Genomic DNA, 12834 nt, shown 5'->3' with positions numbered 1-12834 from the left:
GATGTTTTCCTAATGAAAAGCCATGGCCCCCCAGCTGTGTCCGGGGATGTTCCCCATCACTCCGCTCCCAGCTCGGGGCGGCAGTGGTGCAAATCGGGGACCATTACCACCAGCAGATGTTTTCTGGATGAAACCCACCGAGCTGTGGAGGGATGAACCCTCCTCGCTCATGTGCCGTCATCACCTGTGTAAGCCTTACACCTATTCCCTACCCGCTCCCGGGAGCTGGGTACAAACAGATGGCATTTTTCTTGGCCCGTTGAGCTGTGAATTAATTAGTTGATTATGGCACTGGTGGTAGCAAGTAACCCTATTACAGCAGCAGGAATAATTACAGAGGAGTTTGGGAGAAGGGGGGTGTTTGAAAGGAAGCGTTCTGAGCTGTACTAAAACATGTCATCCTGTCTTGTGATAATTTACTCGAGGACCCGAATTAGATTGACATTGATAAGAAGTTACGGAGGTTGAAAACTGGCTGAGATGCTAGAAAGAAAAGGTGGGGGAAAAGGAGTTTTTAGCTGATGGGGAAAGCTGGGCGTCTAACGGAGATGGGGGCATATACCACCCTATTTAACATCTTCCTTGATGAGGGGGTGTTTGGAGTAAACCCAACCTGTCAATAAAAATTAGGAGGTGTTGCAATCACAGAAAAGAATGGGGACATAATTCCAAGGGACCCACGTAGTGGTGGCAATGTCCCAGCATCGATTAATTTGAAGCTCCCTATTGATTTCAATGGAGAATTTGGCTTAGGGCTCCAGTGGCTCATGGACCCATGCGTACCACATGGCCGAAAGGTGAGAAAAGCAGGAGTTGTGTGGGTTAGGCTCTCGGAAAACACTGACCCTAGAAAAGCTAGGACACCAAGCTCCGTTTGCAACTTGCTATAGCAGCTAAACAGCCTCCCCGCTCTCCTCCCCCAACACCCACTCCAAAAAGCAATAGGATTTTTGAGGACAGCAGAGAAAAGGATCGTAAAACAGAGAGGTAGCTCTGTCCTCTCTATAACTCCATCAGAAGACTCCCAAAGATGACTTGCATTCATAGACATGTGAAGGGCTATGATAAGCCTGTAAATAATTGAAGAGAGTAAATAGTGAAAGTGGTGAGTGCTGAGGCTGCTGTAAGGGGAAATAACGGGGAGCAATGGGATGCAATTGAGTAAAATAAAACACGAGCACAGTGTCAGGGTTGGGGGTTTTTTTGTCCAAGAGTTAGATTTGTTCAACTGTGAAATAGACTCCCAAGGGAAGGAGACTATTACTTTAGTCATTTAAATCTGGAGAGGACAAAGGACTGGCTAATATATTCAGTGGAACAGTTGTCTTGCCTTGGCAGAGAAGTGGCCAGATATCATCAAATTCAGTTTTTCCATCTCGATGTCAGAGATTCTGGTGGAGCTTTTTTTTTTCCCCTCGGTTTTCACCGGGGTGAAAAAAAGAGACCTTTTTTCATAAGTGGAAAAACACCAAGTTCCTAACAGCGGCAGAAGGCCAAATTGAAATTTTGACACCGAGGTCTTCTGTGGCTGGAAACAAAATTCATTCTTTTGTCTGTGGCAGATTGAACATGAAATTTAAAGAGAAGGAAAATTTATATGTAAGTGCATGTGACAAATTCATTTTCACAAATCATGTGTACTTACTGAGCAGAGGTTGTTTTCTTGGTGGTAGGTGAAAGGAGTGATAGGTTGCTCCATGCTGGTGGGAAAAGAAGTAATCATCTGCTCTGTTTCAAGATAGATCAGCGTTGACTCCTATCTCAATGCCTTTTTCACTGTTTTCCTTTTCAAAATGCAGATACTCAGTGTGTTGTTACTTTTATTTCTATTTATTGGCCAAAACATACTTTTCAGGAAATTTAAAATGAGACCGGTTAATCCACATAAACCCCTTTGAAACGTGCAGGGTCTTTATTGTGATCTTGGCCGACCCTTCCCAAAATCACCACCTGAATGCTAGGGACAGCTCTGAGCATCTCTTTGCCCCATGCAACGTCCTGGCTTGGATCCAGAAGTGTGCAGCCGAGTAAATGGGAGGTTCAGACTGGACATCAGGAAGCATTTCTTCACCGAGAGGGTGGTCAAACCCTGGAACAGGCTTCCTAGAGAGGTGGTCGATGCCCCGTGCCTGGCAGTGTTTAAGAGGCATTTGGCCAATGCCCTTAACAACGTGCTTTAACTTTTGGTCAGCCCTGAATTGGTCAGGCAGTTGGACTAGATGATCATTGTAGGTCCCTTCCAACTGAAAAGTAGTCTATTCTAGTCTATTCTAAATGGCTTTGCAAGGTCCACATTGGGCTGACATGGACTGAGCCAGCGCAGATACGTCCATACTGCAGCACCCAGCAACTCCAGTTCTTGGTTGACAGATCCCGTGTTGAATCTCTGCATCTTTTTGATGCACAAAGTTTCTATCCATGTTGGAGAAGCCGTTTCTTCTGGGGGACAGTAACAGAAAAAGATCTATCTGGCACTTACACTTCTTCAGCCCCTTGCATTGTAGGACACAGCAAACACGCCTTATTTCTAGGTGTCTTGTAGCCTTGTGAGCAAGGGGTGGTGGGTGTTTGAGGGGCGAATGCAGGTCCCAGAGCCTTTTCTGTATTTTTGCACAGTAGAAGGTGATCAGTCTCTTAGCGCGTGAGGGAGATCTTGATTCTGTTGTTAACCTGCAGCTAAGCCTCTCCATAGGAACAGTACCTCTGGGACCTTGTCTTTTCAGATGCTTCCTTCCTCAAGTCACACTGTGCTGGTTTTTCAGTGGGTTTGCCATGTTCCCATTACAGAGGGCAGAAAAGATCCCACTGCTGCTCATCAGAGAGGTCACCACCATGCTTTTGCTTTGAGTGATGTGGACGGGTGGCACCTGCTTCTTGCACTGGAGAAGCAGTCCAAACTGGTCACTATGCAAGGACCTCCTAGAAGAAGAGCCTTCCAGATGCTCACCAGAGAAGGAAATCAGCTGTAGGATCTAGAAGGAAAAGCCAGCAGCCCTAATTCCCACTTGCCTTTTCTAAGAGGTAGAAAAAGACTTCCCAGATCCTAGCAATCTACTGAACAACCCAAGAGTGGGAGAGGACTCTCCTCTCTCTACTCACCAGTGTGCCAGTGAAGTAGCAAACATTGACGAGGACTATGCTGATGGTTGTTCATGAGCAATCCCGACACAAAAAACTAGGCTGCTAATTGACTCCTATAAATACAGCATCCCGTTTCTCACCTGCAATCGCCAGTGAGGATTTCAGATTAGTTACACTGCCAAAAATATTAAACAGGGAAAGTCTTCATAATTGGAATATGCTGTGATCTTTGATTCAATTTCACACATACATGCGATTTGGCTGAAATCTCTATTATTAGATGTTTTGGATGACTGGAGAGAAGATCCGGGACCCTTCATTTCCTTTCATTGCTTCAGACCTGGTCCCCAAGCTGGACCAGCTGGTGTGCGGTGAGCTGGTGGCTTCCACCCAGGTCTTCCTGGGCAGGTTTCCACGTTGCAGTCACAACACAATCAGCAGCGGCTGGCGAGCTCGATTGAGATTGCAGAGGACAAATGAGCCATGGAGAAACTACCTTCTCACTCTTCCAGTACAGAATGACCTCCTCCGGTTGTGTAAATGATTGCAAGTTAAATGATTTCAAGGGTGGGGAGAATATGGCCTTTTTTCCCTTGAAGGTCTCTATCAAAATACATCAAGAGTTGTGAGTTTGAGAGAATTTTATATCCTGTCCGCCCGTGTTGCCGTGCCCTCCACACGAGCTCTTTGTCGAATTCCTCTTTGGACCCCTTCCTTAATGCTTAATGCACATTTGTATGTGATAGGGGGTTTAATGAATACGGGCAGAATTGCGTGAAAAGTCCAATTTGCTTCGCACTAATGTGATTGTTGCTGCTTTCCCCGTAGGAGCATCGTGCAGTCGGATGAAAAGCTGGTGATCAGCGCGTCCTGGGCTAAAGATGACGATATTAGCAGGCTCCTGAAATCTCTGCCCAACTGGAGCAACATGGCTCAGCCCAAGCAACTGAGACCCAAAAGAGAGGAGGAGGAAGACTTCATAAGGTAAAATATTTTATGAGGTTGTAAAAGAGTTTCGAGGAGAGTAGCAGCAACAGTAAAACCTGCTGGAAACACAGTAATGATGGTGTTTGCGTAGCTGTTGTGTCCCCAGGTGCGAGAAGAGGTTGAGATGTGGTCTTTCCTCAAGTGGAGTAAGGAAACTTGAGTCCACGTGCCGTTACACTGCATGATTTTAAAGCCAGGCACCAGCTTTGCTGAACTGAGAACTTCTTGTGCGTTGCCTGGATTTGGTTCTGTCGAGAACAAGAAATCACCAGGGAAATGATCTGTTTGGGGGATGTTTCTGGGCTTTGCTTCTCAGTCGTATGATGGATTAGCGGATAAACCATCCCAAAGCTCTTTATTCTTCAAGAGAAAGGAGAAAGCAGAGCTGCTTCTCAGATGCAGCAAGGACAGAAGAGAGGGAGGCCATGGTTCACTAAGGAGGCTTCAGTGGCAGCGCCAGCTTGCTGCTTTCCTGACCTGATTGCTCATTTCTGCTCGCTCTGTTGCTCAGACGTGGCTATTTGAAGGATCGTGCTTGTGAAACGCGTCAGGAAAGTGGCTGGGATCGGGGAGGGAAAGGAAGGGTTATTTTGAATTCAGGGAGATCCTTGTCCAGGTCAATGGTGCTTACCCTGATCACCCATGGAATGAAGAAAGCAGCAGTCTGCGACCTATGGAGCGGCCAACTGGTTGTACTGGGCAGGAATTCCCAGAACTGACATTGTCACCAAAACTGTCCTCCATTTGAGCCATGACCTGGTGGTGTTTCTCCTGTGTCCCAACCCCAGGAGCTATGTAAGCAGAGTCAAATGAAAAATGTTGGTACCTCCAGAGGGAATTCTTTCAGAGGCAACTTACTGTGTCCATACCAGATTGTTTCTACCTTTTCTTTTCAGGCAAGCGAAAGCCTGTAAGTAGGCAGATTGCCTTTCCCTGCACACTGTAAATGACTTAGTCTCTGAATTGTTGATGCATCCTGAAGAAAGAGGTCCTCTTTGTCATTCCAGCAAGTCAAAAAGCTTGTCTGCACATTCCCATCACTATTCATCACTTCCTTGATTGGCATTTGGCTATAAAACTCTACGAGTAAGTGAAGCTGTTGAAAATTAAAGTCTAATTTGCCCAGATTGTCATTTTACTTATTCACTGAATGCAAGCACAATAACATAAAGATGATGCAGTCTAGAGAGAGGAACAACGAAGAGGATAAAATATGTCTAGTCACAGAAATGTTTGCTCATACTGCAGTGGGGATAATCAGCTTTGCCAGTGTTTTAAAAAATCTTCAGTGATAGTGGAAGAGTGAGGATGCGGAGCCCTTGAGGTCTTTGTGCAGTCCCTGGGGTTTTTGAGATTCGTGGATGCAGTCCTAGCCTCCATCTTTGCCTTCGCGTTTATCCTTTGTTTCTTGGCACAGAAAGGTGCTGGGATGCCCTCACGGCTCTTACTCTGATTTCTGAGCCCTCAGCGTGGGACACTAGAGCTCCCGTGGATGCAATGCTGGGTACGACTGGCTGAGCATCACCTGCTGGTGTGAATTCCTGGCCAGGCTAAATCTGATGGCCAAGCTCAGTCTGATGCCAGCAGTGCCAACGTTTTGATCCTAACATGCATTTTATTCCAATATTGTCATTTTACTACCCATTAATTGAAGTATTTTGTGAAATTGTATCAGAGGTGTTAGAATGGAAAGCCTGTTAGGTCATCTACATTGAATTCACTGGGAAAGGCTCCTGTACTGTGTCTTTTTTTTAGCCTAGACAGTAGGACAAAGATCTTTTCTTGGTATCTGTTTGCACAGAGCATCATGTATTAAGCCCCAGTTCTTCAGAGTGCCGTGTGAATGCTCCTGTAGCATTAATTTAAATGATAATAATTGGTCTGGGCCAGTTTTAGCCATTGATGGTAAGCGACATGGCTTATAAACTTCCTCAAGAATCTGTGCATGGTTGAATAGATCTCTCCTGAAAGCTTCAAAATAAAATTAATGGCTTGTCCAATTTTTTGTCATCTTCTTTCCATTTAAGCAGACTTTTTTCAGACTTTCTCCTAATACAAAGGAACATGATTTCTTCGCTGCTGTTGCTTCTTTTTCTTCCTCTTGGCACTGCTGATGAATTAGGAATAATTCTGCCGTAGCCATCGCTGCCTGAACGCTGCAGTGGAGCCAAAGGGAAACGGGTCCTGCGGATACCTTGGTTAACAGGGTCATGGCTGTGGTGGGAAAGCCTGGGAGAGCTCATTTCATTCTCACTTTAACCATCCAAGATATTTAAAACCTTGATATACAGATACCCACCTGTGTTCACGGACCCCGCTCCACAGCTAGCAGGGACAGGACTAAGCATCCTTTCCTGGAAAGGAAGGTTTAAACTTAATGAAACATGGGAACATGTTCTTGCTGGACATAAAACAAGGCTGACAGCAGTGCTTGAACTACTTGGCAGCATCCCTTTATGAATGTTGCTAAATTAAATATGTCCTGAAAGTTTACCACCAGTTTTTGTACTGTGGTAGGAAGAGATATCAGTGCACAGTTTTCTTTCCCTCCCCAGGTTTCCCGTAACTCATTTGTTTCATTAAAAAGAAGAATCCAAATGCAGCATCTTTGCAAAAAAAACCCTCATGCATATCTGTGTTGACAGTGATTGATTTTGTTGTCTTAACCCGCCAATATCTCTTTTGCGAATAGATGTCAAAAGGCAGGGTAAGATACTAGCAGAATCTCCCCATTAATATTCTGGTGTGGTTGGCCAGACAAAGGGACCCGATTGAGCATATTATAGTAGCTCAGAACTTGGCAAGGGGAGAAAGGAAAGAAAAGTCATGCCTCTATTCGTATAATTAGTTTTTAAAGCTCTGAAGGCTATTTGGCACTGGGGCGCGTGTGAAATATGCTGCCCTTATCGCTTTATAAAGGTTAGCCTTCAGTTCATTACTGAATCAGATATGTTGGTGATAAAACCCAAAGACGTATCATTTCCAGGTTTGCCTCTGACGAGGAAAAGCAATGTAAAAAGAGCTTTGGGTTTGGTCGTGCTCGAGTTACAGCAGAAATTCTTGGGTTTTGGTGCAGCTCTGCAGCACAAGGGGCGGCAAGGGGCCCTGCGCACCCGAGGGAAGCCACGTCTTCGGGACTGGTTTTTCACGGCATTTCATGGGGCAACACATTTTCATGTTTTTCATGGCATTTCATGCTGGCATTTCATGGGGCAACACATTTGCCTGGAAATCCCACGCTGGTCTGAAGATCCCACCACAGTGCAAATTATTCTGGTTGCAGATCTGAGATACCAAACCTGTGTTAGGAGGGGGATGGTGATTTCCCCCTCACCTTTTGACTCCAGCAAGCTCCTGAACATCAAACATGGGATCAGATTCTCGGGCTAAAGTTAACGGAGCAATAAAAAAAAACACTTCCAGCATCTCCATGTACCACATGACTTTTCCTTTCACTGCTTTTGTTTTTTAATGAGGATAACCCTGACCGCAGGGTGCTCCAGCTGCCTGCTGCTTCCCCCTCTGCCTCTCCTGTTCACTTGCGGATGCTCATCCTCACTTCTTCTGCACCAAAAGGAGAGGGTATATTTGAGCAACATGGAAGGATACCTGTGCGACAGCTGGCCCTTCACCAAATCATCCCAAATGGCATCGGTCAGGACAGTTACGCTATCCCTGCTGCTTATTGGGATCTCTTCTTGTCCCTTGGTTTGGTTGATGCTGATCCTGTGACTGTGTTTCCAATGTAAAATTGGAGCCTGCATGCAGATGTGGGTCTGCTTTGGAAATGTGTCACTGTTGGGCAAGACAAGAACGTCAGGCTAAAGGTAGAAAGCAGACGTGGGCTAAAGGGTGTCCTTCCAGAAGGCACGATGGGAGCGAGAAAGGGACCCTCCAGTTTTGGATATGTATTGGGACTGTGTCGTGGGAACCACTAGCTCGCCTGAGCTCCCTTGGGAGAGCACATCATGCATCCAACAGCAGCACAGAGACCGGGGTACCCTCCGGAGAATGAAATCTCTCCTTTCCTTTTCATGGGGCAGAGCGCGCACCGCTGATGGTGGGCGATCGAGCACGTCTCTACTCCAAATGCAAAGCTTTGGTTAGCCCTGGGAGTAAGAGGCAGAGTTAAAGGAGCTAGAGGTCTGAGGCATGTTTTTGCACCGCGGTGAATGAGAAAGGCTCCCGTGAGCTCTTCCCCAGAGGGTGCTTGAGGGCAGTAAACTCAGGAGGTTGATAGGACTCCTAGGACTGGTCACAGCTTGAATTACTTCAGCTGTTTCCAAAGGGATCAACGTTCTGCAAACTTCCCGTTGTGTAAATAAACAGTCTGTGCAAGGCCGGAAAGCGGGATTGGGAACGAGCCGGGACGATTTGCATTGGACCATCAAGTCCTTCCCTTGGTGCAAAGGGAGAGCCGTGATGGCAGAAGCGTTCAGGTCCTACCTCGGGGTAGGGTGGTCTCTTCTTCCACCTTTCTGGGCAGCCAGAAGGCACTGGCCAAGGTTTTCATCAAAATCTAAATCTCAGGTTGTTCCATCTGCTGTCTGGTGGGTGGTTTTGTAGTGTTGGGTTTGGAGCTTTCCATTATTTTTCTTCTCTTTTGCTGTCTCAGTGTTTCTCCTGCCGCATGGTCCTTTTCTGAAACCTTGATGTTTTATGGAAGGCTTTTCCCTTTCTTTACCTCTTAGCTCTCCCTCCCCTTCTCAGCTGTAGCTTTTCTGTCTCCTTTCCTTGTTTCTTTCTCTCTCAAGAATAAAAGACCTCCTTCTCCAATTTCTGAGGCTCTATTTATTATATTCATAGTACTTTTAAAGGGTGAAAGGATGATTTTGGAAGATTGGCAGCAGACTGTAGACCTTTTTTCCCTCTACTGGGACTACGAATCTGAGCGTACCATAGGTGTGAGTCATTTCCATTTGATGACAGTCTACTCCTTTATGCGAAATGGGTTTCTAGATCTCTTTTTTGGATCCTATGGGGAAATGTGCTTCATCATGAGCACAGCTGATACTAAATCCTACTGCTATCGGGAGTCTCCTCTGAGAGGTGTAAAATTGAGTGAGCACCTGGATCTTCACAGGGCAGCTCCGTATGCGGGAAGTTTCCTTCTGCCTTTGCTTGTCCTCTGAAGGCAAAGAAGTTTTGGAGGATTTGGGCTGGATTTTGGGTTTTTTGAGGTACATATACTCTGAACCTGAATCCAGGAAGAATCTCCCAGCTTCAGATTCATTACTCCTACAAATTATGTTGTCTATTGAAATGAGTGCAGCAATGCCTAGCTCTTCCCACATACTTTTTTGGGGTAATGTGTGTGCCCCTAAACCGCATAGCAGGGATGGAGGGGGAAGGCCGAGTGGACACGTGGAGATTCACCTTCTCCACAAAGATTTAAAAACGGCTCCTGCTTTAACAAGATTCTGTAGTGCTAAATCACATCATTAGAGCTACACAATATACTCCAAGACACTTCCTTGTCTGCTGTGATAAATTGTATAATATAAACTTAACGAGACCAGAATATTCAAATAAATTTAAGCGAGAAGATGGCGTGTGATGTTACAGCTTAAAATTGTCAATTAGTGATGTCTGCTTTTTGACGGTGTTGCGACCTCTCAGCAGAGATTTGGAGCTGCCGGGGAGTGCTGGCGCTGATCGCGCCGGTCCCCGATAGAGACGCACAAATTGTTGTCGAGGCTTTGCAAATCCCGATGAACCTCAAATCTGGGTCATTTTTAGGATGGGCTAGCTCTTCAGTCCTTTAAAGCCGAATCTTTGCCGCAGCTTTTCATCAGGACTACAATGCTGTTTGGATGTGCTGCGAAAAGTGTCCTCATGTGCTGAATTTTTAAAATACCTTCAGGTGCTGAATCTTTGAAACAAGTGAAACGGCGTCTCCTGCAGGAAGATGGCTGGGCTGGGTTTTATTGTTCTTGCGGCAGCAAATCATTTCAGAGGGCTTCCCTTTGCAGAAAAAGCCCACGTGGGTTATTTGTTTTGGTGCTTGCACGATTTCGGTACGATTGTTGAACAAATTCTGGTGCAGGATGAAGCAACAAACCACCTTTTCTCTCTGTCTTTATAAATAAGAACATAATAGGAATTTCTTTGAATTTGTCAAGGGGAAATCTGTCTGCCTGGGTAGTTTCTATATACAGTTTTTAAGCATGGTCTCCAGGCTGATTCTATGGCTCAAGTGCAGGAATAGCAAACAAATGGGTTCTAGAAATTTCCATATGACATAAATACATAGAAAAATCTACTGATCCAAAAGAAGCTGCAAAGGTGCAATGCAACTGATGCAAATACTATCATTATAATCTTTCCATTATAATGCGTGTCATGTCTTGAGACTGTATATATAATATACTGTACGTATTTTAAGTGCTTTATATTAGGTAGCATATTGAGTTGTTATACGGCAGGCTTTTTACCCAGTAATTGTTTTCACTAACATTTTCATGGATGTCCAATTTAATGTGGTTTTGGTACAACACCGTGACAAAGCAGTAATCGTTGTTTTGCCAGCTCTTCCTAGAGCATTTGCATCTTTGTCCTGTTCACTTTAATATATGCTTTTAGGGTCTTTCCTCTACAGCCCCAGCTCTGCCCGCTGCTCTTAGCTGCGGTTTAAATTCATTTAGCTGCTTCTCCTCTGCAAGCATCCGATGCTCAGCGGAAAGCATCCCTCTGAGGTCTGCGGTCGAGAGGGTGTGAGAAAGGACGGGAGGTCCTCGTTGGGTCAGTGTGTTCCTGGGGGATCTCTCAAGGGGGTTGCTTGGTGTCCCCCCCTCCTCCTACAGCTCCACGCACCCTCCCAGCGAGCTTTTTCCTCGGTGTTATTTGCCAAAGGGATAATTGACACTAATTTCTTGGCAGAGAAAAGGGAGAGGAGCAGTAAGGGAACGTAAAGCTGCTGCCAAGGGTACATCAGAGACCTCCTTCCTCGTTCTGCAGTATTGATGTGGACGCTTGGCTGCTTTTCAGCCCTGCACTGGCATGGTCAGAGTGCCTTAAACGTAGCACGGGTCATCTTGATTTATCACCCATGCTCTTCCCCGGCCTTTCTTCCCTCTCATACGAGTTTCCCGTCTTCTCATGTATATGCTGAAATACAGATGGGGGGAAGCCTCGTATATTGTCATCAGTCCCTCTGTTTCCAGGCGGTTTAGCTCAATAGGTTGTTTAATTTTATTAACAGCTCATCCCTTAAAAACATGACCATTGCTCTTGGTTGCTGGAGGAGAGGAGGAGGAAGCCGGTCTGCCTGCAGAAGACTTCTTTGGGGAACCAGGACACTGGCATCTCCCCATCCCTGCTGGTACCATGCCAAGGATGCACTATGCATCCTATACAGTTATCCATGAGATCTAAAGCTGACGCATTGCTGGTCACTGTGTTCGGAAAGTAAAAAAAATATAGAAATTAAGGCGGTTTAACGGAGGGGAACAAAATGAGGTGCTTAGTTAATCTGAGGATTAAGCTAGCGCAGCCGGCCTGCTCTGACAAAGCGGAGATTTAAGAGTGAACCCTATTGCAGCGCACACAAATCCCATGGGAATCGAGACTAAAGGGCAATGAAGCGGTGTGGGACCAGCATCAGATAGCGGTATAAGGAAGAGTGAGCTCCCACAAAGAAACAGCTGGACAGTGAAGAAAGGCACTTGAATTTGCTTTATTTGCAGTGTAGTTGATATGCAATATTAATCTCCGTCTTGAACGTGGATATACACACAGCTGAATTAATTGCAGGAGAGCGGAGCGTTGCCTTTTGTTACAGTTCTGTAAAACACTCTGTTGCGAACCGCTTGGGTTTGAGGTTTTCTCGCTTTCTAAAAGATACCGTCTCCGTGGCTGGAAATTTCCATCTTTGGGTGCTCACCCAAAGTTACAGGATCTTTTATTGTTCTCAGAAGCTTTGGCAAAGTCCAAAGCAAACTTCGTGGGTAAGGTAGGATGGGATTTGAATTTCCAAAATCGTGGTAATTCAGACCAAGGGTACCCAGTGAACCATCAAAAACTTGTAAATTAAATGCAGAAGGTGGCTGCCCAGGTCTTTGTATGGGCTGGCTCTGTCTTAGATATACACTTACAGATACAAATGTGACAAGCATTGGCTGTGAAACCATGGGAATCAAAGGTCTGAAGATGCTATTTTAATGCAGGTATTGAAAAGAGCAGAGCTAAGGTTGGATATTCAGTTGATTTGGTTTTTTATATCCCTCCCGTTAAGTGTTTAGCTTTGCAAATTTAATAAAGAAAAAGGAAGGCGGGTAGTGAATATTCTCTCAAGCGGGCACCCAGAACACTGGCGAAAACTTGCTTCAGGGGGACGTTTGCTAACAGCAGGTTTAAACTGAAATTACAGGAATCCACCAGAACTCTTTAAAGCTGTCTTCTAAAAGGGAGTTACTTGCTGAAGGTTTGGCTCTATTATAGGTTTCAGTTTGTGCGAAAGAGTGAATTGGGGTTTCTGCAGTTAAGGATATGTATTAAAGGAAACAATTAAATGTATTTGCTGCCCTTTTGATACAAACTTCTGTTCTTTTAGAGCGGGTGGCAGAATCTCATTGATCCCAACAACATTTTAGAGTATAGCTTCCCATAAAAGACCTTATTTGTATTCCTCCCAGGAGCAAAAATAGGAAATACACTATGCTTTGTATTATACAGATTTTTCCCAGCCTGACTGAAAGCACTGTATTATTCATGCACAGGCTATCCATCCAAAGCAGTGCCAAAACCATTTCTCTTGGCGTGTGGGAA

General features: G+C 45.3%; 1 protein-coding gene across 1 annotated transcript in view; it reads left to right on the top strand.

The window, feature by feature from the left end:
• The window catches only part of EXOC4 (exocyst complex component 4), a 558486-nt gene that overhangs the window by 343455 nt on the left and 202197 nt on the right, over positions 1–12834 (top strand). The window contains exon 13 of the mRNA XM_075515833.1: positions 3910–4065. Coding sequence (XP_075371948.1) covers positions 3910–4065 — 156 coding nt within the window. The remainder of the gene's footprint in view (positions 1–3909; positions 4066–12834) is intronic.

Source organism: Mycteria americana, chromosome 1, assembly GCF_035582795.1.
Source record: "Mycteria americana isolate JAX WOST 10 ecotype Jacksonville Zoo and Gardens chromosome 1, USCA_MyAme_1.0, whole genome shotgun sequence".
Taxonomy (NCBI): Eukaryota; Metazoa; Chordata; class Aves; order Ciconiiformes; family Ciconiidae; genus Mycteria; species Mycteria americana.
Note: the sequence above shows the minus strand (reverse complement) of the source record. Positions and strands in the feature narration are given on the sequence as shown.